The 26,229-nt window shown below is 36.6% G+C and overlaps 1 protein-coding gene across 1 annotated transcript in view; it reads left to right on the top strand.

Moving 5' to 3' along the window:
• The first annotated feature begins 448 nt into the window (after positions 1-448).
• Rack1 (Receptor of activated protein kinase C 1) overlaps positions 449-26,229 on the top strand; it is an 82,620-nt gene continuing 56,839 nt past the window's right edge. The window contains exon 1 of the mRNA XM_090379331.1: positions 449-658. Within this exon, the coding sequence (XP_090235457.1) occupies positions 550-658 (109 nt within the window). The 5' untranslated portion in view covers positions 449-549. The remainder of the gene's footprint in view (positions 659-26,229) is intronic.

The following is a 26,229-nucleotide window of genomic DNA, read 5'->3' as shown; positions in this document are numbered from 1 at the left end:
AAACTTCCATTTGTCGTTGTGGAAGCTGATAGCTTAAATAAATTCAAGGAAGAGCTGGACAAACGTTTAGAGGGATTGGATATGTGAAATTGTTTTTTTTTTTTTTAGATGATGCAAGAAAGCAAACCTATAAGTTTGCTTTCTGACTTATAAGTTTGAAACTTTCATCTTTCAAACTTATAAGTTTGCTTCCTTGCATGTACTACGACTTCTATAATTTTTTACACCCGGTTGTGGGTGAACCACGATTCTACAAATTGTGCTGCCCATGACGGCAATTGGTGGAAAGAGTACGAAGGCACTATGTGTTACTTACAATTAATGGATATTTAAATATGAAGTTTCGCCTTGTAATATTTGGGCTATAATCTTGATTAATGATTAAACATTAAACAGACGAAAACGCTGAACTACAACAGTGCCATCTGTCAGAAACGTCAAATATTATATTGTTTCTTTGATATCTTTTTATCGTGCTGTTTAGCTACGTGTGTTTGTGGATCCTGATCCCTTTGCATCTGCTAATTATTTGGCATTTGAGACTTGAAAATGACTGAACAGTTGCAATTAAGGGGCACTCTAAGAGGTCATAATGGATGGGTTTCGCAAATTGCTACGAATCCTAAATTTCCTGATATGATATTGTCATCTTCCAGAGGTGAGATAGTTTTTCATTGAAATGTGTTAACTCTTAGAACAGAATTTGTTCTTTACGCGTTCATTACCATTCATTTACATTAAAAATATTTCGCAAAAATCGAAATTCGTTTACTGTCAATTTTTTTAACATGAAATTATATTTTTTCGGGATTTGGCACAGACAATGTGAAAAAGCAGTCACCCAAAGGTTATTCCGCCGTGCGGTTTGCGTGATTGTAATTTAACGTTTATTTTACAAAAAATTAGTAAATTGAAATATTCTAGGTCTTACGAAAATGTACAATAGAAGTATTCAAAGTTGAGCCTAAGGCCAAAAGAGCAGATGTATGGTAAGACTTTAGCATGATGATTTAGAATAAAAGCACATAGAGTACAAAGTAAGCCTGGACAATAGGACCTATAAAGGCTAAAGATAGCCGGCGTTGGTTTATTGCGTTATACCCTGTAAATAAATTGATTAGTAATAAAATAAGATAAAAATTAAAAGAAAAAGATTGAGGCTGATTATTGATAATAGAATACATTGAATGGTACGTTGACAAGCCTGGCACCATTCAATATATTCAGACAGAAACAGATAACCTTTCTAATTATTGATTGGATGTACTGAATGGTTCTAATCCTCATCATTATACCATTCCATATATCCTATTATGAATAATTAGCCTAATTCTTTATTTTTATAACTCAGGCCATCTTAGCCTTTATAAGTTCTTTTTGCCTAAGTGCACACTTTGTACTCCTATACATTTCTTTATAGTTTTTTTTTGCTAATGGCTCACTTTATACTCTGATACTCTTTTATTCTAAGTCATGCTAAAAGTTTTATCATACATCTGCTCGTTTGGCCTTAAGGCTCACTTTGAATACTTCTACTGTACACTCTTATTGTATATTTATTTTACAGACGTAATGTAAAATAAGTAACTTGATGGCATTAATCTGATCTGGTACATTTTTCCATCTTTTCCTACCTTTCCATTATTTCATAATATATTTGTCCCCTAGTAACAACCTATCAGAAATGTACAGGGTCACTTTCTTCAGTTACCAGACTATTATAAAAGGACATCAGAATTGAAAATAGATTGCAAAGGAGAACATATATTGACAAATTTGTAAAAGTTACATGAAATAAAAATAATTAAAAATCAAAGATTTTTTTTCATATAAGTTTTATTTTGCTAAATATATACAATCTTATTTAATAATAAAACATTGGGAACATTGGAAAAACATGACTAGCATTTTTTTTTTTTTTTTCTCAGTAGCTTCTTGTTTTCAAGGTGTGAAAGTTGGCTTTAAGCCATGCCTTGTGAGTTAAGATTATATCTTCAGTGATTGCATTGACTAATTTTCTACAGCCATTGAGAATTGAAGAGTTAAAACATTTCTTCCATATTATTATCGTGTCCAAAAATACAGAAAAAAAACTAAAAATTACTCTTGAAGTAGTCTGCATTTTTGCAGCCCTTGAAAGAAACACTCCATTGGTGATATGAGTTAATTGAAAAACTTTCTCTGTTTGTAAATAGTGTAAAATTATGGAACTCTTCAAGTAAATAATGATCGCTAGTACATATTTTTGACATTTTTAAAGTTTTTGAAGACCAGATCTTGTGAAATTTGAATGTTATTTCATCAAAACCTGTTTTCTGGTTAAATCCTGTGGTTAGGGCGAGCCTAGATACTTTTCTCCCCAAGATGACATATAAATAGGGTGCTCCTTTAGGGTGTTATAAAGAGTGGCACCTGGGCTAGTTGATTCTGTTTCTGTCAGCTTGGCCCCACCTGTGATACTAAAAATAATATGCTTGTTGATGAAGTCAGTTCCGTCAGTTTTCACTTTTAACATACTCTTAAGGATCAGTTGAGCTTTTTTTCTGACTGATAAGTAATAAATCAAATCATTTAATCGTTTTCACTCACCCCCAGAGAAACTAATGCTTTGCTTCCATATATTACATCAGTGGTTTTCAACCGGGGTGCCACAACAACATTCCAGGGGTGCCATGTAATTTGGGTTTAAGTTACTTAAACTTATTATTTTTTAATTTATACGTTTATTTCATTATAAAATGGTGTACAGTATCTTTTTAATTTTGTGGTGATCTATAATTGACGTTTACTTAGTACTTCTATATAAAGAATAAAATTATATACTGTATATATATATAATTTGTATTATGAAATGTAATTTTTATAATTACATTATTGTAATAAATATCATATAACATATTTCTTTATATATATACACGGATATATATACAGAGAGAGAATCGGATCAAGCAGGCAGAAAATTGAGTAGGGATGCCGCAAAATAAAATAAATTACTTAGGGGTGCCGTTATTAAAAAAAAAGGTTGAAAACCACTGTATTACAAAGTGCAGGTGATGTAGCTGCACCAGAGCCTTAGTTTAGGGGAGGTAAGGAAAAAAGAAAGTTGTGTAAAAATAACATTGCTTTTAGTGTTTTTAAATAAAGAATAACTTAAACTAAAGTTACTAGCTTAAATATTAACATCACAGTTTTTTCATATTATGAGAAAAAAAAGTTTGCTCATATTATGAAATCTTTTTTTTTTTTTTTTTTTTAAATATTGTGCTATCACTAGTAGTTACGGCATAAAAAAATTATTCCTCAATCTTTTCTTATTATAACATTTACATTCATTCAAATCAATGACAAATATTTAGTATCGGGTACAGGGCAGAGCTGCACACTGCTGGAAGACATCAATAAAACCCAAACCAACCAAACAAACAAGCTGGAAGACATCATGATCTTCTACATGCTTTTAATTGGTTGGTTGATGATTTGCAGCTGCCATCAACTTTCGGTCATATGCTCTGCTTTCTGATATTGGAAGATGTTACAACTGCTAGTCCTTGAGGTTGTCACAGACATTCTCTCAGATATGCCAGACAAGCTGTCCTTGCTACCTGGGAGTCTAAACTGATGGAACTGATATTCAGGTGACACTCGAGTCAAGTGGACCCAATTTCGGTGAAGTCCTGACAGTCTGTGACAGCCAAATCCTCTGCTTGCACCTTCACGATGTTGGGACTGTTGGTAATCCTCTGTATAACAAACTGTGCGGTACTACAGTCAGGTTGGTAGAGAATGATAATGACCTGCAGGTAATTGTACAATCAGATATGAAGTTTTCTGAGTAGTGCAGACAGGCTGCAAGGGGGTCTTGTCAATGATATGTAGGAATTTTGCTGGCAAAGATAAGGAGGTGATTATCTCCTTGTACAAGACAATGGTCAGGCTACACCTTGAGAATTGCATACAGGTCTGGAGGCCTCATGTATTAAAGATATTAAGCTACTAGAACAAGTACTAGGTGGTAGATGGCTCTCATCAACCGGTGCAATACCACCACTTTGCTTATTGCAGGCTTGAAGTGGTGGAACCCATGTTTAGTCTCTAGAGCTAAGTTCCGGTCAAGCCTTCCCTATCTCTTCTATTGTGCAGTATGATTGATGACTTTTGAAGTTATAATGAACATCGTGGCGAGATCCAATATTCATTACATTTCGAGGGTACTGCTCTAAAACGGTGTTTGCAGGCTGGCCGCTAGTTAGTACAATGGACCGAACCTATTGGTAACTCTCTAGGAGGCTTGTGGATCGGCTAGTGTATAATCTTGCTATCTCTACTCTGCCAGATAGTGACTGGAGGGAGTCCGAGTAGTGTGTATGCGGGGAGCATTGTTGAGGCCACGTTATGTCACGGATCTGGGCATATTCTTACTACAACGCCATATCCAAAAATTTCATTACTTCATACAGCATGTCCCACTCACTTTTTCTTACTATTGAATACACCATGAATTGTCCAACTAATAGAGCAAGCTTATCTGCGAAAAGATCTAAACCTCCCAAGCACTTCCTAATTCATTTCACAAATATACGTGGTCTCAATTCTAATCTCAACGATGTCCATTTCCACTTGCTGTCTGCCAAACCCCATGTACTTTTTCTGACAGAATCTCAGTTATCGGTTGATTCAACTACTGCTCATCTCGTATGCCCAAATTATTCGCTGTACGATTCCTTTCTCCTCAAAGGTGGTACTTGTGCATATGTCCGTTCTGATATTCCCTGTCAGAGACTTGGCAATTTGGAATCTCCTCTCTTTGATCTTCTCTGGCTTAAAATCTCTCTACCTCATTGTGTCAAATTCATCTGTTGTCTCTACCGTTCTCCCAACTTAACTAATCACTTGGAGCTCTTTGACTTCCTCTCTTTGCAACTTGACTTTCTCCAGTCCAACTTTGCTAAAAGTGAGGTAATTTTCCTTGGTGATTTTAATGTTCACAACTCCAGCTGGCTTCCGTTTTCTAGTCACACCGACCCAGCAGGTCGAGATGCTGAGGCTTTTGCAATTACCAATGACCTAGCACAGATTGTTCATTTACCTACAAGAATACTGGACAATCCTAATCATACAGCCAATACGCTTGATCTTTTTCTCACAAACAACCCTTCTAAGTACACGGTAGAAGTGAGAGGTCCTTTAGGCACTTCAGATCACAACTTGGTGATCTCTTCTCCAATGGAACTTTTATCTCGTGGCTATTCCCAACCTCGTGTTGTTTGGCATTACAAGAATGCAAAATGGGATGACCTGTGAGACTTCTTTTCCAGGGTCGGATTACTGTTTCAAAACTTCTGATGTCAACGTTTGCTCAGATCGTGTCAGTGAAATTATTCTTGCAGAAATGAATCCTTTATCCCACACTCCACTTTAAAATCTGGTCCTTTATCTAAACCTTGGTTTTCCAATAAATGTGCTAAGGCTGTTCAAGAGAAGAATGTTGCATATTGTAATTGGCTTGTTTCTAATTCTTCAGTTTCATTTTCTGCCTTCACCAAAGCTCGCAACAATTGTAAAGCAGTTATTAATCAGTCCAAACTAGAGTAGAAAACTTGCTTCCTGCCCTGATGGGAGCTGAGCATTCTGGTCTCTTGCCAAAACTATTGGCTTCAACTTTTGCCCATCTCTGTCCAATCCAGATGGTTCTGTTGTCACTTCAGCCAAGGATAAAGCTGACCTTCTAGCATCCCATTTTTCTTCCAACTCCTGTATTAATGATCTTGGTAGAACAACTCCCACCAGTTCCAACATGCTCCATTCAATGCCTCCTGTGGTCTTCCGTCAAAAGGATGTCAGAAGGATTTTGACGAATATTGATGCTAAGAAAGCTCCAGGTCCCAATGGTATTTCTCCACTTGTTCTCAAAACCTGTAGGTTTCATTAGAAGGATTCATCAAAATCCTTCTAATATCCTTCTGACAGAAGAGCACAGGAGGCATTGAATGGAGTATGTTGGGAATGGTGGGAGGTGTTTTACCAAGATCATTAATACATGAGCTGGAAGAAAAATGGGATGCTAGCAGGTCAGCTTTATCCTTGGCTGAAGTGACAACAGAACCATCTGGTTTGGACAGAGGTGGGAGCAGAGATGGGCAAAAGTTGCGGCCAATAGCTTTGGCAAGAGACCAGAATGCTCGGCTACCATTAGGACAAGAAGCAAGTTTTCTACTCTTAGCCTGTTCAAACTCTAGTTTGGACTGATTAATAACTGTTTTACAATTGTTGCGAGCTTTGGTGTAGGCAGAAAATGAAACTGAAGAATTAGAAACAAGCCAATTACAATATGCAACATTCTTCTCTTGAACAGCCTTAGCACATTTATTGGAAAACCAAGGTTTAGATAAAGGACGAGATTTTAAAGTGGAGTGTGGGATAAAAGATTCCATTTCTGCAAGAATAATTTCACTGACACGATCTGAGCAAACGACATCAGAAGTTTTGAAACAGTAATCCGACCATGGAAAAGAAGAAAAGAAGTCTCGCAGGTCATCCCATTTTGCATTCTTTTAATGCCAAACAACACGAGGTTGGGAATAGCCATGAGATAAAGGTTCCATTGGAGAAGAGACAATCACTAAGTTGTGATCTGAAGTGCCTAAAGGACCTCTCACTTTGACCGTGTACTTAGAAGGTTTGTTTGTGAGAAAAAGATCAAGCGTATTGGCTGTATGATTAGGATTGTCCGGTATTCTTGTAGGTAAATGAACAGTCTGTGCTAGGTCATTAGTAATTGCAAAAGCCTCAGCATCTCGACCTGCTGGGTCGGTGTGACTAGAAAATGGAAGCCAGCCAGAGTTGTGAACATTAAAATCACCAAGGAAAATTACCTCACTGTTAGGAAAGTTGGACTGGAGAAAGTCAAGTTGCAAAGAGAGGAAGTCAAAGAGCTCCAAGTGATTAGTGGAGTTGAGAGAACAGTAGAGACAACAGATGAATTTGACACAACGAGGTAGAGAGATTTTAAGCCAGAGAAGATCAAAGAGATTAGATTCCAAATTGCCAAGTCTCTGACAGGGAATATCAGAACGGACATATGCACAAGTACCACCTTTGAGGAGAAAGGAATCATACAGCGATAATTTGGGCAACTGAGATGAGCAGTAGTTGAATCAACCGATAACTGAGATTCTGTCAGAAAAAGTACATGGGGTTTGACAGACTGCAAGTGGAAATGGACATGGTTCACGTATATTTGTGAAATGAATTAGGAAGTCCTTGGGAGGTTTAGATCTTTTCGCAGATAAGCTTGCTCTATTAGTTTGAGTTTGACAATTCATTGTGTATTCAATAGTAAGAAAAAGTGGGTGCGACATGCTGTATGAAGTAATGAAATTTTTGGATATGATGTACATGTGGTAAGAATATACCCAGATCCTTGACATAACGTGGCCTCGACAATGCTCCCCGCATACACACTACTCGGACTCCCTCTAGTCACTATCTGGCAGAGTAGAGGTAGCAAGATTATACACCAGCTGATCCGGAAGCCTCCTAGAGAGTTACCAATAGGTTCGGTCTGGTGTACTAACTAGTGGCCGGCCTGCGAATGCCGTTTTAGAGCAGTGCCCTCGAAATGGAAGGAATATTGGATCTCGCCACGACGTTCATCATAACCTCAAAAGTCATCAATCGTATTGCATGATGGAAGAGATAGGGAAGGGTTGACCGGAACTTTGCTCTAGAGGCTAAACATGGGTTCCACCACTTCAAGCCTCCAATAAGCAAAGTGGTGGTATTTCACCTGTTGATGAGAGTCATCTACCACCTAGTACTGCCTGGTAACATAGAGGGGCGGCGTTCCTCCATGTGGTATGGGTGCCACACCTGGGTGGTCACCCACCATGTACTTGTGCATGGAGGTTATACCGAGGATTACTAACAGTCCCACCATCGTGAAGGTGGAAGCAGAGGATTTGGCTGTCACAGACCGTCCGGACTTTGCCGAAATTGGGTCCACTTGATTTGAGTGTCACCCGAATATCAGTTCTATCAGCGTTTTAGGCTCCCAGGTAGCAAGTACAGCTTGTCTGGCATATCTGAGAGAATATCTGTGACAACCTCAAGGACCATGTCTGCACTAATGTAATGGATTCTGACCATAGCTTTGATCAACAAACACATCTGAAATATTATTAAACTAAATATTTGCAAACTACAGCTGCTGAGATGACCAGCTTAAATGGAGAACTGTAGATTCTAAAGGAATTTGAGAAGCCCAATAAAACATTAAGTAAATTATTTTAGTTAGGAAATTTTAGTGTCAGCAAGTTAACTCTTTAAAGCTAATTGCTAAACCAAGCATTTAGGACCAAAGTCCTTTTATCATCAATCATCATGATCATCAGCCATTTTCAATCCACTGCAGGATGAAGGCCTCTCCAGCAACTTTCCAGTTCCTACTGTTTTGAGCACTGGCCATCCATTTACTACCCACAAACTCATGAATAGATTTTCTTCTAGCTCCTCTTGGGTACCATTCTGTTATTTTCTTAGTCCATCTGTCATCATGTCTTCGAGCTATGTGTCCTGCCCAAGACCATTTTAGTTCTTTAGTTTTGATAAGAATGTCCTTTACTTGAGTTTGCTGCCTAATCCATGTGTTTCCATTCTTCGCTGTGTAGTTCTCAGCTTCTCTTCCATTCTTTTGGTGAGTGCCCAAGTTTCACTTCCATAAGTCATGGTGGGAAGTATACATTGATTCATTATTTTACGTTTCAGACAAACTGGGATATTGCTCTTCAGTATGTGACTATATTTCCTGAATGCTATCCATCCAAAATTTACATCATTATTACAGCTGATAACTTGTCCCAGATAAGTATATGACTCCACCTTTCCAATTACTGCTCCTTCAATCATTATTTCCCTTTCTGTGGCATACTTGTTCATCATTACTTTTGTTTTAGCCATATTCATCTTTAGTCCAAAATCCTTACTAACTGCGCATAAAAGATTTTCCTCTAATTCTTTGCGATCGTGGCTTATGACCGCAGTGTCATCTGCAAATCGTAAATGGTTTAGGTACTCTCCGTTCACATTGACTCCTTTCTGCAACCAGTCTAATCTTCTGAAAGCTTCCTCAAGGGCAGCAGTAAACAGCTTCGGAGATATTGTGTCCTTGTCGAACTCCTTTCTCAATTTTAAATTTGCTACTGTCTTTGTCTAGTCTAATAAAGGAGGTAGCACTCTCATATATTTTCTTCAAAATCATAATATATGGGGTATCTATGCCTTGTCTTTCCAGTGCCCGAAACATTGCCTTATGCTGTATGGAGTCAAATGCCTTTTCATAATTCCACAAATGCCAAGCATAATGCTTTTTTATATTCATTTGCTTTCTCCATTAGCTGTGATATTTCGTGAAGGTGATCCATAGTTGAGAATCCTGTCCTAAAGCCAGCTTGCACTTTCGGTTGATTCTCATCAAGTATTCTTTCTAATCTGTTAGTAATGACCCTTGTGAACAACTTGTAGATGTGGGATAACAAGCTAATTGGTCTATAATTTCTGATTTATTTCCTTTCTTATGCTGCAAAACTATGATTGCATTATTCCACTGCTTAGGCATCACACCTTTTCTAAGGCACTTTGTGGAAGAGCCTTGCCAGTTTTTGTGTTATGTCTCTTCCTCCCAATTTTAGGAACTCTACAGTAACTTCATCTTCCCCCGGGGCTTTCTGATTCTTCATTTTCTTCAATGCATGTTCTACCTCATCAGGAAGAATATCGGGTATGTCGTATGTGTTGCTACTTTGCAATCCATCTTCCCCACTGCTGGTATAATTCTCTATAGTAGTCTTCTGCTATTTGAATTATGCCTTCTCTGCTGTTTATAAGTACACCATCGCTATTCTTCAGTTTCAGTATCATTTGTCTTTCTGTATTACTGCTCATGGCTGCTGATTTAAATCCTTTGTTTTCCCTTAATGCTTGTTCTACTTTCTTGTGTTAAATCTTCTTATGTCCTCTCTGAGTCTCTTTCTAATGGCTTTGCATAACTCAGTATACTCAATTTTCTCCCTGTCAGTGTTTTTCTTGCTCTTCATTTGTCGTCCTCGGTTCATCACGACAAGTGTTTCTTGACTAATTTTTTCTTCTTTGGATTTCTCTTTCCCTATAGGTTTCTTGGGCTTTATCACTTTCAAAAAGTTGTAATATTCCTCGTCGATATCTTGGTCCTGAGCAGTCTGCAGAAGCTCAAACTTGTTCTTAAGTTACAGTACATACTGCTTTTTCTCCTCCTCTGTTATCTCATAGACCTTTGTATTATTTGCTCGAGTCAGTTTTTTCCTTTCCTACATCTATATCAAGTGTACATCTTACCATTCTGTGATCACTTCCAACATTTACCTTATTCAGGACGGTAACATCATTCACAATATATCTTCTGTTAGTCAGGATGAAGCCGATTTCATTAGTTGTTAATCCATTTGGACTCTTCCATGTCCACTTTCTGTTCACCCTTTTCTTGAAAAAAGTGTTCATTATTGAGAGTCCTTGAGATTCTGCAAATTCCACACGTCTTTCACCTCTTTTATTTCTTTCATCAATTCCAAAATTTCCTATAGTTCCTCTTTCTGCACTGTTTTGCCTTTTTCCAACCTTAGCATTGAAGTCCCCCATAATGATAGTGTAGTGGGTTTTCTGCACATCTAGAAGACTCTGTTTTGGTGTGCATTTCTTCAACCTCTTCATCATCATGGCTCGATGTTGGTGCATAAATCATTATAATCTTTAGTTATCATGAATAGCAAATGCAATATTTTATGATTTAGAGCAGATATAACAAAATAATAATAATAATAAATAATAATTTCTTGGGAGAAAGATATATATACTTTGGAAATAATTGATTCCAAGAACAAATTGAATAATACTGCACACCAAAATTTTTGGTAGTCATAAAATCTGAATGATTGAGTTTTGAAACAAGCTGGAAAATAAAATTTTACAGAAATCATTCCAGGAACCCAACCATTTAAAGGCCCCTTTAGACAACATTTCAAAATCTTTGGAGATATGGGGATTATCATTGCCAGAAACATGAAAATTAGCCTTTAAATAGAGTAGGGTTATTGGAATAGAATAGAAAGTTTTTTGCCTATAAAAATTTATTTGTGGGTTATTGTGTTGTTTAATCTGTTATTAGAATTAAAATATTAATAAATAAAAATATAAAAAAATTGAGCAAGATGCACATACAGGTGTAGCTTATGCAAGCGGAATACAGATGACTTCGTTGAATTGTGTCAATCATCTTTACATGTAAATAAGCTCTGCTCTGTACCTGTAAAGGGATTAGCTGAATTTCTGCTCATTTTATGAGTCATCATGGCAATAATAAGCAGAAAGCACCCTCAGCTAACACACAGACATGAGAAATACATGTTTCTCACGTAGTGTTTAAATAGTGTTTGGGTAAGGTGCCACCAGTGGTTTTCCACAACTGCACATTTATATAGTGCTGGTGGGGACTAGCAGATATGAAGTTTGCTGAGTAGTGCAGACGGGCTGCAAGAGTAGCTCATGGTGTCTTGTCAATGATATACAGGAATTTTTCTAGCAGAGATAAGGAGGTGATTATTCCCTTGTATAAGGCAATGGTCAGGCCACACCTTGAGTACTGTATACAGGTCTGGATGCCTCATTTTAAGAAGGATGTAGAGATGTTGGAACAAGTACTAGAGAAGGGCAACAAGATTAGTGAATGGAACAAAGGGTTGCTCTTAAGAAGAAAGGCTTAAGTTTTGCAAATTAGTGTCTGGAGACTAGGCACCGGCGAGGTGATCTGATAGAGGAGTATAAAGCTTTGAATGGTTTGAGCATGCTCAATGCCGATGGTATTCTTCCTCTTGCTCAGAATAATCACATGAGAGGGCATAAATTCAGATTGAGGAAAGACAGATGTAGAATAGATATGTGGAAATTTGCCTTTAGCCAGCGGGTATTTGGTTGGTGGAACAGACTTCCACCCCTTGTTATGAAAGTTGATAGCCTAAATAAATTTAAGGCTCAGCTGGACAGGTATTTCGTACAAACGGAGGGGTGAAATGGAGGTGGGTTTTTTTTTTTTTTTTTTTTTTTTTTGGGCGATACTGCATAAGCTTGTTTTCTTGCATATGTCTCTACTAATGCTAATGTCACCCGTTAATTTATATGTATCCCACGCATTTTTCTTCTCTGCCATGTCTTATTAGCCTAGTAGTTTCCAAGATAAATTCTTTAAATGCTTCCCATTTTGAATTTGCTATTGGTAACATCATCATTTGGTCCCACCTTACAGAATTTAAATACTGTCTCAGACCACCGTAGTCACCTTTACAAAAGCAAAAACCCTTCCCTTTACCCCTGATGGTAGTTACCTCTTTGGGTAAATCCCACTTCAGCACATTGTGATCACTGCCACCTAGTGGTTCCTTTATCTGCAGATTCTTAATGCATGAAGAATCACTATTGATAATCAGATCAAGCGTATTACTCCCTGCAGTTGCTTCCCTAACATGCTGATGTAGAAAACAATCATCCAATAAATCCACAAAGGCCTTGCTAGTGTGTGAGTGACAAACCCACAAATTCCAGTCAATATCCGAGAAATTAACTCCCCCCCCCCCCCATTATAAGAATCTCTGATTTACTAGCCCACTCTATTTCCCTGTACAGTTTCTTATTATACTCATCAGTGTCAATAGGCCTATAGCACACTCCTACTCTCAATTTTGACCTCCAAATGCTTATGTCACACCAAACTGACCCGACACTGCACTGTCCAGCGATGTTGACTGGCTTCACTTCCTTGGATTTTATGTGTTTCTTAACTAATAGCATAACCCCTCCTCCGTTCCTATCCTGTCTATCCTTCCTGTACATGTTGTACTCCCCAAATTCCAGTTCTGCATTCCTTCTGCATGACACCACATCTCTGATATCCCAATAATATCTGCCTTTGATGTTTTAATCAACACCTCAAATTCAAATTTATTTACTAAACTCCTAGCATTGGTGTATACATGTTCCTATTCTTATTCTTACCTACCCTAACACAACCTATGTGTTTACTTATATTGCAATGACTCCCAGCAGTCTCTGAAATACCCTGCATCTTGTGTTCTATGCTGCTGCTCATTCCGATAGAAGCAGTGCAAGAATCACTTTGGCCTTTACCAGCGGCTACTTTTAATCTATTAGTCTGTTTATCCCTTCAAGCTAGCAGTTTTCCAATCCATCCAACACTGCCTCGATAGCATCAGCAATTCATACTTTCATGAATTTCTTTGACAGGTGCATTAAGGCATGATCGTTGGCGCCAGCAGAATATTTTGAAAGGGGTAACAGGAAAAAGAATATTACATTTTCTTATTATTATAATATTTTAGATTATTTAAGTATATTAAGATTATTATAAAACTGTACAAATTTTAATCTGTGATTTTGATATCATTAAACTGTGATTATTGTGAGTAATGTAGTGTGTGTGTGTGTGTGCACTGGAATTGTCTGAAAATCAATCGGATTTATATATTAAATTTTTAAATTGCATAAATGAGGTTATTAGGTGCTATGTTAATGCTATTGTACAATGATAATTAGACATGTGCATGGGTTATGTATGTGCTTAACTTATTTATATATTATTTCTTTTTATAATTAATTTTGGTACTACTTGGGAGCTTTAAGTTTGTAGTAACCCCAACCAACCTGCTAGTTATATATAAATCTAGCTCTGGTATGGATAGCCTATATGACAGCATATATGCATATTTGCCGTATATGACAGCAAAATGTGATAGGAGATTCAAAGCCCTTCAGGTATGTATCAGGTTAAATATCATTGTACCTTACTCACCTCCATATCCTGTGGTGGTGAGACTGAAAATGTTAAATTTTCCTGCCTTCTTTAGGTTTTGTGTGTGTAGTACTATTTATTGTGCAGGCGTACCAAATTTTATCTGTGGTGTGATAGTTTATCTAGGCAAAATGTAATGCTCTGCATTCCTGAGTGGACTGGATGTTAAATTATAATTTAAAGCTTGGGACAATTGTATATTTTGCTTGTTTTATTGTAGCAAACATCTAGCAAAATAATGGAAACTAAATTAAATATAAAAACTAGCAATCTCAGAAACAAAAAATTCAACTCCAGTAACAGGCAGTACATTTGAATATATTAGAAACGACCATATTAGCAAACTGTACACATTTGACTTCAAAAATTTGTTCACCAGCATATCACACAACAATTTGATAAAAGTACTATCTGGATGGGGCTTAGAGGGGAACGGGCATTCTGTGTGCTATCAGACACTCAGTCTAAAACATTGATGGATCCAATATCTTTCTTTCTCAGAAGATTTAGGAGAAGTCCGGTTGGCCTACCTCCCTAAAATCCACTCATGCACACCTCGGTGGTAAGCCCTGTTACATCACTTAGGTGGCAACGAACGTGTAGTGGTTCACTTCAAGGTGCCTGGTCAGCGTGAAGAGGAAAAGACCAAACCCTCCAGCACTATCTGAATATTACAAAGAATATAAAGATAAACTAGGATGTAAAAAACAGTACTGGCTACACCTTATCAACCTTAGTGTGAAAAATAACTACATACAGATGGGTAATAGCATCTATGTGCAAATAAGAGGCGTGGCTATGGGTGCAAGTAGTTCTTGCTCCATAGCCAACCTCTATTTGCACTTTTATGAAATAAGATTAAAGAAGACATCACATACTACAGGTACAATGACAATGTACTTGTCATCAACTATGCAGGTTTCGACAACATGGCTGAGAAAATTTATTCCGAAGAACTGACTATGGAAAGAACCAACACAGAATGCAACCTACAAGCCACTGACCTAGATAGTCAAATCACAATAGCAAACGACTTAGTATACACAGACACTACAATAAAAGAGACCAGTTTAGCTTCCCAGCTATTAAACCAGGCCCGTGCAAACTATGGCCCGCGGGCCGCATGTGGCCTGCCACACATTTTTGTGTGGCCCGCAAGCTTTAATTGTATTTTCGAAAAAAGTTTACTTATTTTGTGCCTTTTGCGACGTCTTTTTGAAAAATAAATTTGTATATGTAACACATTATAAAATTTGTCGACTTGTAAATTGTTTTATCATCTCTGTATTGTTCAAGTTCAGATGGAATTTGAAATTGTGCATGAACTTTAGCGAGCCAATGGGCGCTTTTATAACGGTATAATTTGCGATTATAAACTAACAGTGCGAAACTACGGTAACAGACAACCGAACGGCTTTGCTGCGGTGGCGGAGTGATAGGATAGGACTGCTGACCGGCTGCAGTTCCAATCTGTTTTCTCTGACGGTCATCCCACAGTTAGTTTTTTTTGCATTATCTTCGGTTATTATCTTGGTGCCAGTAGTGATAAAAAAAAATAATATTTACGCCCTTTTAAAAATGAATAAGAAACGAAAAATTCAAAAAGAGCATAGTGTCTTCAATGAAGATTAGGACACAAAATATTTTTTTGCTAACTGCCAAGAGTGTCTCAGTGTTGAAAGAGTACAATATTAAAAGACATTTCACTACTAAACATTCCGAATATGGTGCCATTTTAACTCCGGAAGCGAGAAAGAAAACTGCTGATGGACTGATTCAAAATTTATCTAGACAACAAAATGTATTTATGCTGCTAACTAAGGAACAAGAAGCTACTGTACAGGTAAGTTTTGTTGTTCCTCATATAATTGCAAAAAGCAACAAGCCTTTTTCTGATGGAGACTATATTAAAGAATGTATGACTGAAGCTTGTGGAATTATATGTCCTGACATTAAACACAAATTTGAGAATATAAGTTTATCTCGGCGAACCGTAGTAAGAAGAATTGAATGTATCGATACAAATTTGAATGAGCAATTATTATCAGTATTAGAATCCATAAAATGGTACTCGATAGCTCTCGACGAAAGTAACGACCAAAAGAATACTGCACAGTTATTAATTTTCATACATGGATCTAATTTTGAAATTATTGAAGAGCTTCTTTCAATGGAATCTCTTAAAGACCAAACAACGGGCTGATATTTTTGAAAAAGTTGAAAAATGCTTAACAAGATATAATTTACAATGGAACAAAATGGTAAGCGTAACAACTGACGGAGCACCAAGTTTGACAGGTAAAAATGTTGGAGCATTAAAGAAAATTCAGGATAAAATTTGTGAAAATTATCCTGATTATAATTTAATTACAATTCATTGTATTATACATCAACATGTATTATGTAAAAATGTGTTAAAAGTTGAACATGTCACATCTCGTATTACTAGTAAATTTAATACGATTAAGGGGCCTGAAACACAGAAAATTTTTAATTTTCTTCAAGATATTCAATCCGAGTACACAGATATTCCTTATCATAGCCAAATTCGATGGCTTAGCTTAGAAAAAGTTCTTCGAGTGTGGGATCTTAAAGATGACATCATTCTATTTTTAAAACTGAAAAATATTATGGACTTTCCCGAATTAACTGATAACTGGATTTGTGATTTTGCATTTACCCTGGACATCGTGACACACTTAAATATTTTCAACACCGTGTTACAAGGGAAAAATTTATACCCCCATGATATGGTAAAAGGTTTGAGTGGATTTCAATTAAAACTCCAGTTGTTCCTTTGGCATTTATTGATTAACAAGGTAGACCACTTTCCAACCATGAAGTTGCTGAAGATTCCAGAAAATAAATTTCAAAAATATTGTGAAATTATCAATGCACTGAATGACGACGTTTCACAAAGATTTTTAGTATTAGTAACGGCCGCATGGTGCAAGAAAGCCTATGGCTTATGCTGCACCAGCCAAAAAAAAAAAATCCAAACAAAACAATGATAAAAATAAATAAATAACTAAATAATAATAATTAATAAATAAAAAAAATAAAATAAAAAATAAATAAAAATGAAATTAAACCTATCATCCAATGCGCTTCCCTTACCTGAAAGTACTATCCAGATGACCTTTGAATTTCCCCAAACTGTCGGCCTCTACCACCCATGAAGGCAACTTATTCCAGTAATTTATAACTTGCTGGCTGAAATAAAACTTCCTGCAGTCCAATCTAAACATTTCCCCCCCGTAACTTGAATTTATGTCCCCTAGTTCTAGCATCATTTATAATCTTGAAAATTTTGTCCTCATTCATTTTACTGATGCCTCTCAGAGCTTTAAACACCTCAGTCAAATCTCCTCTAAGGTGTCTAGTTTCCAAACTCTGCAACCCACATATTCGAAGTCTTTCTTCATAAGGACCCCCTTTTGCCAATCTCACCAGGCGAGTTACCCTTTGCACCCTTTCAAGAAGCTCGATATCTTTCTTTAGGTGCGGTCTCCATACTTGAACACAGTATTCCAAGTGTGGTCTAACATAAGCCTTATATAATGGGATTATCACGTCCCTATCTCTACTTGCAACAGTTCGATAGATCATCGATAGGACACCATGGGCCTTCCTTGCAACCTGTTTACAATGCTCAAAGAATTTTGTGTCTGACCGTATCGTAACACCCAAGTCCCTTTCCTCCAGTACTGGGTTTAGTTGAACTCCAAGTGAATAAGTTTTTTTTGGGATTACTGTTTCCCAGGTGTAATACCTTACACTTTGTTGGATTAAAGCACAGCTGCCATTTTTCTGACCATTCTTGAAGTCTATCTAGGCCTCTCTGAAGAAGCTCAGCTTGACAGTGATCATTAACTACTCTACCAGTTTTAACATCATCTGCAAATTTAGACATCACGCCCTCTATCCCTTCATCAGTGTCGTTTATGAAAATTAAAAACAACAGTGGTCCTAATACTGATCCGTGGGGAACCCCACTTCTTACATCAACCCAATCTGAGGAATAGCCATTTATCACAACCCTCTGCCTCCTGCCCTGAAGCCATCCTTCTATCCATCTAAGGATTTTCCCAGTGATTCCAACCTGTTCCAGCTTATAAAGCAACCGCTCATGTGGGACTGAGTCAAAAGCTTTGCTGAAATCTAAATAAACAATGTCGAAATTATTCCCTAAATCCAGCTCGTGAGTGACCCTTTCGAAATAGCGAACCAGATTTGTTAAACATGATTTTCCCTTTACAAAACCATGCTGAGTATCCTTGAGAATTTCAATTCTATCCAAATGATCCTGAATTCCACCCTTGATCATTGCCTCCATGATTTTCCCTACTACTGAAGTCAGACTGACAGGTCGATAATTTCCAACTTCACTTTTAGAGCCACCCTTATGTATGGGAGATACATTTGCACTTTTCCAATCCAAGGGAATCTCCCCAGAGTCTAGTGATGCTCGCATAATTAGCCTCAGTGGTTCAATGCACTCGCTTGCCGCCTCTCTTAAGATAATAGGTTATATTCCATCAACTCCAGGAGCCTTACTGGTCTGTAGGCTCAAGTTTTTTCATTAAATAATCTTGCGAAATTTCAATATCATTAATTACATATTTTTTAACTTCGCTCCCACAATTTCCCATTGCCACAAAACGTTTTGCAAAATAACTGTTGAGTTCATCTGCAACGGCAGCTGGTGTATTTATTACTATCCCCTTTCCCTTACGTAAAGGTCCGATCTGGTTTGTCCTGCTCTTCTTGGCATTTATATATGTGAAGAATTCTTTATTTCCCCCCCCCCCCTTTGCTCTGTTTGTTAGTGATTTCTCATAAACTGCCTTTGCCTGTCGAACCTGTTCTGTGGCTCTATTACACATCACCTTGTGGCTGTTATAGGCTTCAGTACTTTTTATTGCTCTGTAACCTTTCCATGCCACCTTTTTCTGCTCAAGTAATTCGGCAACTTCACTATTCATCCAACTTGGAACCCTTCTCATGGAGTATTTTTTTTAATGGTATATACGCATTCAAGGCATCTGTGATTAATGTTTTAAAAGCGTACCACAGTTCAATTGTATTCATTCTCTGCCCGATATCTACCCAGTTAATAGAGGCCATGTAGTACCTTAAGGCATCGTAATTTCCTTTTCTGAAATTAAAACCCATTCCTTTGCCTTTTACTTCTGCTACCTCTCTCGTCATCATCCACCGTAGAACTCCGTGATAACTTCCTGCTATTGGTTCCTCTACTGTCAGCCCTGTTATGTCATCTGATTCATGTGTGATGATGAGGTCTAGGATATTCTTTTCTCTAGTACTTTCCCTGACATGTTGATACAAATAACAGTCATCTAGTTGATTTAAAAATTTTGTTCCCCATGTCGAGTTTCCTTCCCATTTACTCCAATCAATTAGAGGCAAATTGAAATCACCCATAATAAGGCATTGACGCTTACTTGCCCATTCCATTTGCATGTAGAGGCTTTTGTCATAATCTTCACAATCACCTGGTCTGTAGATTACTCCTACTCGCATTATACCTTTGTTTCCAACTATCTCACACCATACAGACTCTATACTAGCATGTGAAATGTCTGAATCCGGGAAAGCTATCGTCGCACTCAGGCTGCTTCTGATAAGAAGCATTACCCCATCACCCCTTCTATCTAACCTATCCTTCCTAAATACATTATACAAGCCGTACTGAAACTCATCATCCCCAATTTCCGGGTGGCACCACGTCTCTGTAAGCCCTATTATGTCCGCGTTACTTGTTTTAACCAGCAGTTCGAATTCGCTCATTTTATTGATGACACTTCTAACATTACTATATAAACAATTAAGATTTACTGTTCTTGTATATTTAACAACCCTTGAAGTTTTTTAGGCTCTCTTCCCTGATATTAGCTACCTGCTATTAGCTACGATACGGTCAGACATGAAATTCTCTGAGCATTGTAAACAGGTTGCAAGGAAGGCCCATGGTGTCCTATCGATGATCTATCGAACTTTTGCAAGTAGAGATAGGGACGTGATAATCCCATTATATAAGGCTTATGTTAGACCACACTTGGAATACTGTGTTCAAGTATGGAGACCGCACCTGAAGAAAGACATCGAGCTTCTTGAAAGGGTGCAAAGAAGGGTAACTCGCCTGGTGAGATCGGCAAAAGGGCGTCCTTATGAAGAAAGACTTCGAATATGTGGGTTGCAGAGTTTGGAAACTAGACACCTTAGAGGAGATTTGATTGAGGTATTTAAGGCTCTGAGAGGCATCAGTAAAATGAATGAGGACAAAATTTTCAAGATTATAAATGATGCTAGAACTAGGGGACATAAATTCAAGTTACGGGGGGAAATGTTTAGATTGGATTGCAGGAAGTTCTATTTTAGCCAGCGAGTTATAAATTACTGGAATAAGTTGCCTTCATGGGTGGTAGAGGCCGACAGTTTGGGGAAATTCAAAGGTCATCTGGATAGTACTTTCGGGTAAGGGAAGCACATAGGTTGATAGGTTTAATTTCCTTTTTATTTTATTTTTTTTTTATTTATTAATTATTATTATTTAGTTATTTATTTATTTATTATTTTTTTTTTTGTTTTTATCATTGTTTTGTTCGGATTTTTTTTTTTTTTTTTTTTTTTTGGCTGGTGCAGCATAAGCCATAGGCTTTCTTGCACCATGCGGCCGTTACTAATACTAATACTAATACTGCTCACGTGAAACGTCTTTGCCCCCAGAACATCTAGATAATACGTCCAGTTGGGGTAACAGATAAGAACTCTTAAGGTATGTGCAAGAGTTACATTGACCAATATTATCAGATAAACGCGTGTCAGTATTACCCACATCCCCCCCTAACTAGCAGTTTCCTGAACCTTTGAGGTATCCTCAATAATACTGGCAAAAACTTTTGCACCACCTTTGTTTAAGTGTATCCTGTCTCTACAAAACAAATTCCTTCTACCTACAAGTGTGGGCCATGCTGATAGAAATTTACCCCCTAAAGCCTTGCAGATTCCTTCAAGTCTTGAGTTAATCCACAAGGCTCTTAAAACATATAATCCCTCCTGTCGTGTCTGGGCAGAATTGCAGACACATAGACATTATGGCCTAGCTCGCGACATTTCCTCAGCACGGTCCTGTATTTTTCCAACAAATCGTCAGATCGTGTACGTTTAATATCATTTGTCCCCACATGAATAATAATATTTTCTTTACCCCCTTTAAAATCTGACAATCTGTTGGTGACATCATCAATAGTTGCTCCCGGCAGACATACCCTGGTTCTGCTCCACCTATCTTTATTACAAAAAATATTCCCCATTTCCCTGACAATGGAGTCTCCTAATAAAACAATGTCCTTTTTAACCAGAGTAGTTTGCACTTGGTTTTTCTGTTTTGAGGCTCGAATCAGGTGTGCATCACTTGGTAGATTGCTGGAGTTTTTAGTCCCTGACGAGCTCCCAGATGCATTATTTTCGAGGGCAAGCACTTGATTTTTCAGGGACTCAAATTGTTCCATCAGTGCACCAAATTGTAATTTAAGATCGGTGCACTCCTTACATTGATCACAAAGAAAAGAATCCCCAGGTGAGGTAGGATTATCACCAGGTCGACCTTGGAAAACATTCCACAGGTTCCACAGGTTTCACTCACACTTTCCATGTGAGTCACAATACTCTGTGACGTGTTTAAGGCAGATCTCGTAACTACCATTATAAAATTGAATAAATATCAATGAAAGTAACTTTAAAAAATTATATTATTAAAATCAAACAGTTACAGGAAAACCTATAACAAAATAATCCAACAATATCTAAATAAATCAAATATTTAAAAGCACTATCCAAAAGTAAACCACTTAACTGAGGAGCCCTGTCTAAGCGCGTCCGCTCACCTCGAATGCCAACGTATTATGGCGATTTGGTGACTTCCGAAAAATTGAGACAAGTTTGCAATAGTGTGTGACCCATTTTCAATAGAAATTGATAATGCACCGAGCGAACTACAACTTCAAATTATAAATCTGCAGTGTGATACCGATTTAAGGGAATTGCACCGTCATGAGGAAATCTGTAAATTTTACAATACTCTTAATTCGGACAAATTCGATGAACTTAAATATTTTGCCCGAAAAATAGTTATTTTTGGATCAACCTACATATGGGAACAAGCATTTTCCATCATGAATCTAAATAAAAATTCTTTACGATCAAGCATCACTGATGAACATTTACAAGCAGTTTTAAGAATCTCAACTATAAAATTAACACCCGAAATTTAAAAAATGTTAAAAGATATAAAACAGTTCCATTCATCTCATTAAATTCTTGATTGTTAGAGAATAATTTTTTTTGTTATATTTCTTCATGATAAATAATATATATCTAAAAATAGTATTTTACTTGCGGCCCGCCTTCTTTTTGAATTCCTAATGTGGCCCTTCATCCAAAAAGTTTGCCAAGGCCTGTAACAAACTGGAAAAGTAATTCAGCCAAGAATATACATGGAAACATGATCAGAAACCAAACGAACAGGATTATACACATATGCAATAACCTAGAAAACATGATGGAAGCTTTTAAAAAACTGAAAAATACCCTCATCAATAACAAAATACCTGACAATTACACAAGACACCATACAAACGCAGCTGCACAAGCAAAACTCAAACAGCAACCAACTAGCATTAATCCTAACAGAACCATAGAAAAAATCTTTTCCATCACTCTAATTAGAGCTGAAAATTGGCCCACATTTGAACCCCAGGTTAATTGTGCATAGGTGAGGCTCATTACCTATCCACATGGTACCTGGATGTTCAAAATCAAATCCCTACTAGCAAAGTTATTAACACCATGAATGTAAATACACTGGTCATCGTCACTATACAGGTATATTGCATTCCACAAATTCTAACATATACAATTAATTATTACAGCATCAGTGCAAAAACAAGATTTATTTACAAACACAGAATATAACGAGTAATCACAGGGTTAAGATTCACAGTGAAGGAGGCTGTATATATTTGTAAATAGTTATCCCCAAGGGCACATACAGGTCCTTCATGCCTTAGAAAAGTGTTGTTGGTCCACACTCTACGGATTACATGATTAATTTTAATATTTATTATTTCTCATTTTTAGTTTAATTTATTGCATTAAACATAAATATAAAAAATTAAATTAATATTGTGTATCTGCTTCCTACAATAAAACAAGCAAAAATATGCAATTGTCCCAAACTTTAAATTATAATTTAACATCCAGTCCACTCAGGAATGCAGAGCATTAGATTTTGCCTATGGCAGGGTAAACTATCATGCCAGAGATAAAACTTGGTACGCCTGCGCAATAAATAGTACTACACACATAAAACCTAAAGAAGGCGGGAAAATTTAACATTTTCAGTCTCACCACCACAGGATATGGAAGTGAGTGAGGTATAATGATATTTAACCTGATACATACCTGAAGGGCTTTGAATCTCCTATCACAGTTTGCTGTCATATATGTAAACCACCTGTTTATTTAAAAATTAAGTACATATATTCAAAAATTACTCTCTTTATTCCAAATTATTCCCAAATGTTATTGCCTAAAGCTGAGGGTAACGTTCTTTACCCTCAACAAAAAATTCATTGAGAAATGTTTATTTTTTGCACTGTTTGCTTTTAAATATAAAAATGGCTGGTAAAATCTACCTTCTTTGGGAATTATATTTAAAAAATAAAAGCTGCTAATAATATGGAAATGATATTTTGTAGAGTCTTAGTTTTGGTAATCATTGGTGGGGGGGGGGAAGAATACAAAATATTAAAAAATATTTTTTAAAAATGTGAGTATAAAATCGGGGTTTGGTGCAGTTTGTGTGTGTTTTTCAGAAAGTTGTATTACGTGCCCTCTGTTGGGTTAAAAAGTAACTTGCCTGTGTCTAGTTTTAACACATTGCACTGTGCCTCAAATGGTAATTAAAACACTAATCAAAATGGAAAATTTTACAAACCTGAACAGCATTCTGGTCTGCTTACTTCATTCTGAGCTTTGGATTAAAATGAATTAAGCATTAAACCTGACATATGTATAGCTTTCCTTTGACACTGGTAACAAACCTTGTAGCTAATGAACCCCAACCAATGTTAGCACACTACATTACACTTTTCAGAGAAACCTTGCTCTGTGCAAACAGCCTCAACTTCTCAAATATTCACTACCAGTTCCTTAAATACTTATCTTGAGGTAATTTGCCAATGGTAGAGGCAACTATAAATAAAATTAAATAAACTAATTAACTTATTGTTGGAAAATTTTACCCATCAAGATCTTTTGTTTCTAGAGTGGTTGGTAGGAATCTACCTAGGTTGTAATTTTTCCTTAGTTGATAGGGGATTGTTTGGGTGGTGGGTTGGTTGTTAAGAAGTTGAAACTTATTTTTAATTTTGGTTAGGACTCTATTCTTAAAGATGTTTTCTGTTTTTGATCAGAATTCCTTGTTGTGCTCCTATTAAAAAGGCTGTTTTGTAGAGTATGATTATTGTATGTCTGTAGCTAGTGCTGATGTTTCTGCAAATGCCCTTTTGTGGTCCTCTGCCCACATGTGGAAAGCTGGATCTGAATTTGTTACTGCCTTTTTTCAATGTCCATATGTTCTTTTACTCTGAGTTTTCTTTTGCTTTTTCCTATGTAAGCTTTTATGGCAGTCTATATTGTAGCCAGTATATAGGGTTTTTTTGTGGTGTGGGTCTTCCCCTTTTGACAGCTATAATATTCCTTACCCTAATCAAATTTAATGTTGATGGCCACCATCAAAACATTTTATTTAAAACATATTATAATCATCTTTCTTTTGGTTGAAAAATAATTGGACACAAACTAAAAGATTGAAACCAATAGTAAAAGGAAATGCCTCATGGGGGTCTTTTTCTCATTCTTTTCCTCTAAACAGTTTTTGAACTTGTATCTTGCCGTGTGGTTGCTCTTTGAACCATAGTAACATATTTGATGTCATAAATTAATTCTTCTTAATCACATAACTCTTCTGAAACCAAATACAGTATTCACAATTTTTACTGTTTCATAACTATATTTTTGGAAATTAACTGACAACTGTCAAAAATTTAGTATCTGTATGATAGTTTATCTTGTTCGAGTTTGGTTATGGTTTAAGGCAGGGGTCGTCAACCTTTTTGATTGAAGAGCCACACTTCAGCTCAAGCTTGGAATTTTTTAAGAAATGGAGTAGAGTGGGAAGGTAAACACTTTCCCACTCTATTCCATGAAAAAAATATATATATTTTGAAATATTATTTATTAATAATATTTCTGATTAATGTGACTTTTGCTGCTGAACTTCTTAAGTGAGTCTCTCAACATCAGGGAAGTATGCCGTAATTTTCATCTTTAAGCATGCTGAGAGACTCGCATTGTTTAGGCAGTTCTTGGTTTATTTTTAATATAGTTCATGTTGGAAAAATTTTGTCAAACCAAAAACTGAGAGAAGTCCAAACGCAAATATTTTCAAAATTATGTGTCTGGTAAGCTACACCATGCGTCTTGCTTTTTAAACTCATCTATCACTGCCCATTTGTGTAGAATTGCAAGGGCAGCCTTTTGCCTCTTCAAATCCTCAATTTCAGTTTTGGGGCAATTTAGTCTTGCACTCCACATGTCCTTGATTTTTAAGTCCTCTTACTCCATTTCAAACTTTGCTTCATGTGGGTCAAAAGTTAGAGCTGTAGGTTGGCGATCCCTGGTTTAAGGTAAGGTGCTTATGGTTTTGGCCAATTTCAGAATAACTGAGGATGGAGAAATTTTAAATACAATTGAACCTTAGTTATTTGTATATTGATCAAGAATTTTTTTTTTTTTTTTTTAACTGTTATTTTAATTTTTTTGCCTTGACAATTTTTTTTTTTTCTTCCATATTTATGATATAGATATACTGTGTATCTACAATTTGTGAACTTTTCCCATACACCTTGTGCAATTATTTTTGTTTAGAGAGTAGTAAAAGTGTCCGATGTTTATCTTTCTACATGGATATTTTCGTTAGAAAATGTCAACTAAATGTAAATATCTCATTTTATATTTACTGAAAATTAGAACCAATTGCAATTTCAGTGGGATTGTAAGCTAATGTTATATTCTGTTCTTATTTTACAAAATGGAAAATACATAGATAAATCTCTTGCGTGTAAGTCTGTTGTATGTACAATTTCTACATTCTCGTGTTTTTTTTTTTTTATTTATTTATTTATTTACCAGCAGCTGGCTCCCTTTCACATGTGTGGATTATCGTTTGCACTGTAGTGCAAGACAAGCATGAA

This window comes from Mastigoproctus giganteus, chromosome 8, assembly GCF_048544385.1.
Source record: "Mastigoproctus giganteus isolate SK-2022 chromosome 8, ASM4854438v1, whole genome shotgun sequence".
NCBI lineage: Eukaryota > Metazoa > Arthropoda > Arachnida > Uropygi > Thelyphonidae > Mastigoproctus > Mastigoproctus giganteus.
This window is presented reverse-complemented; position numbering and strand designations above follow the sequence as displayed.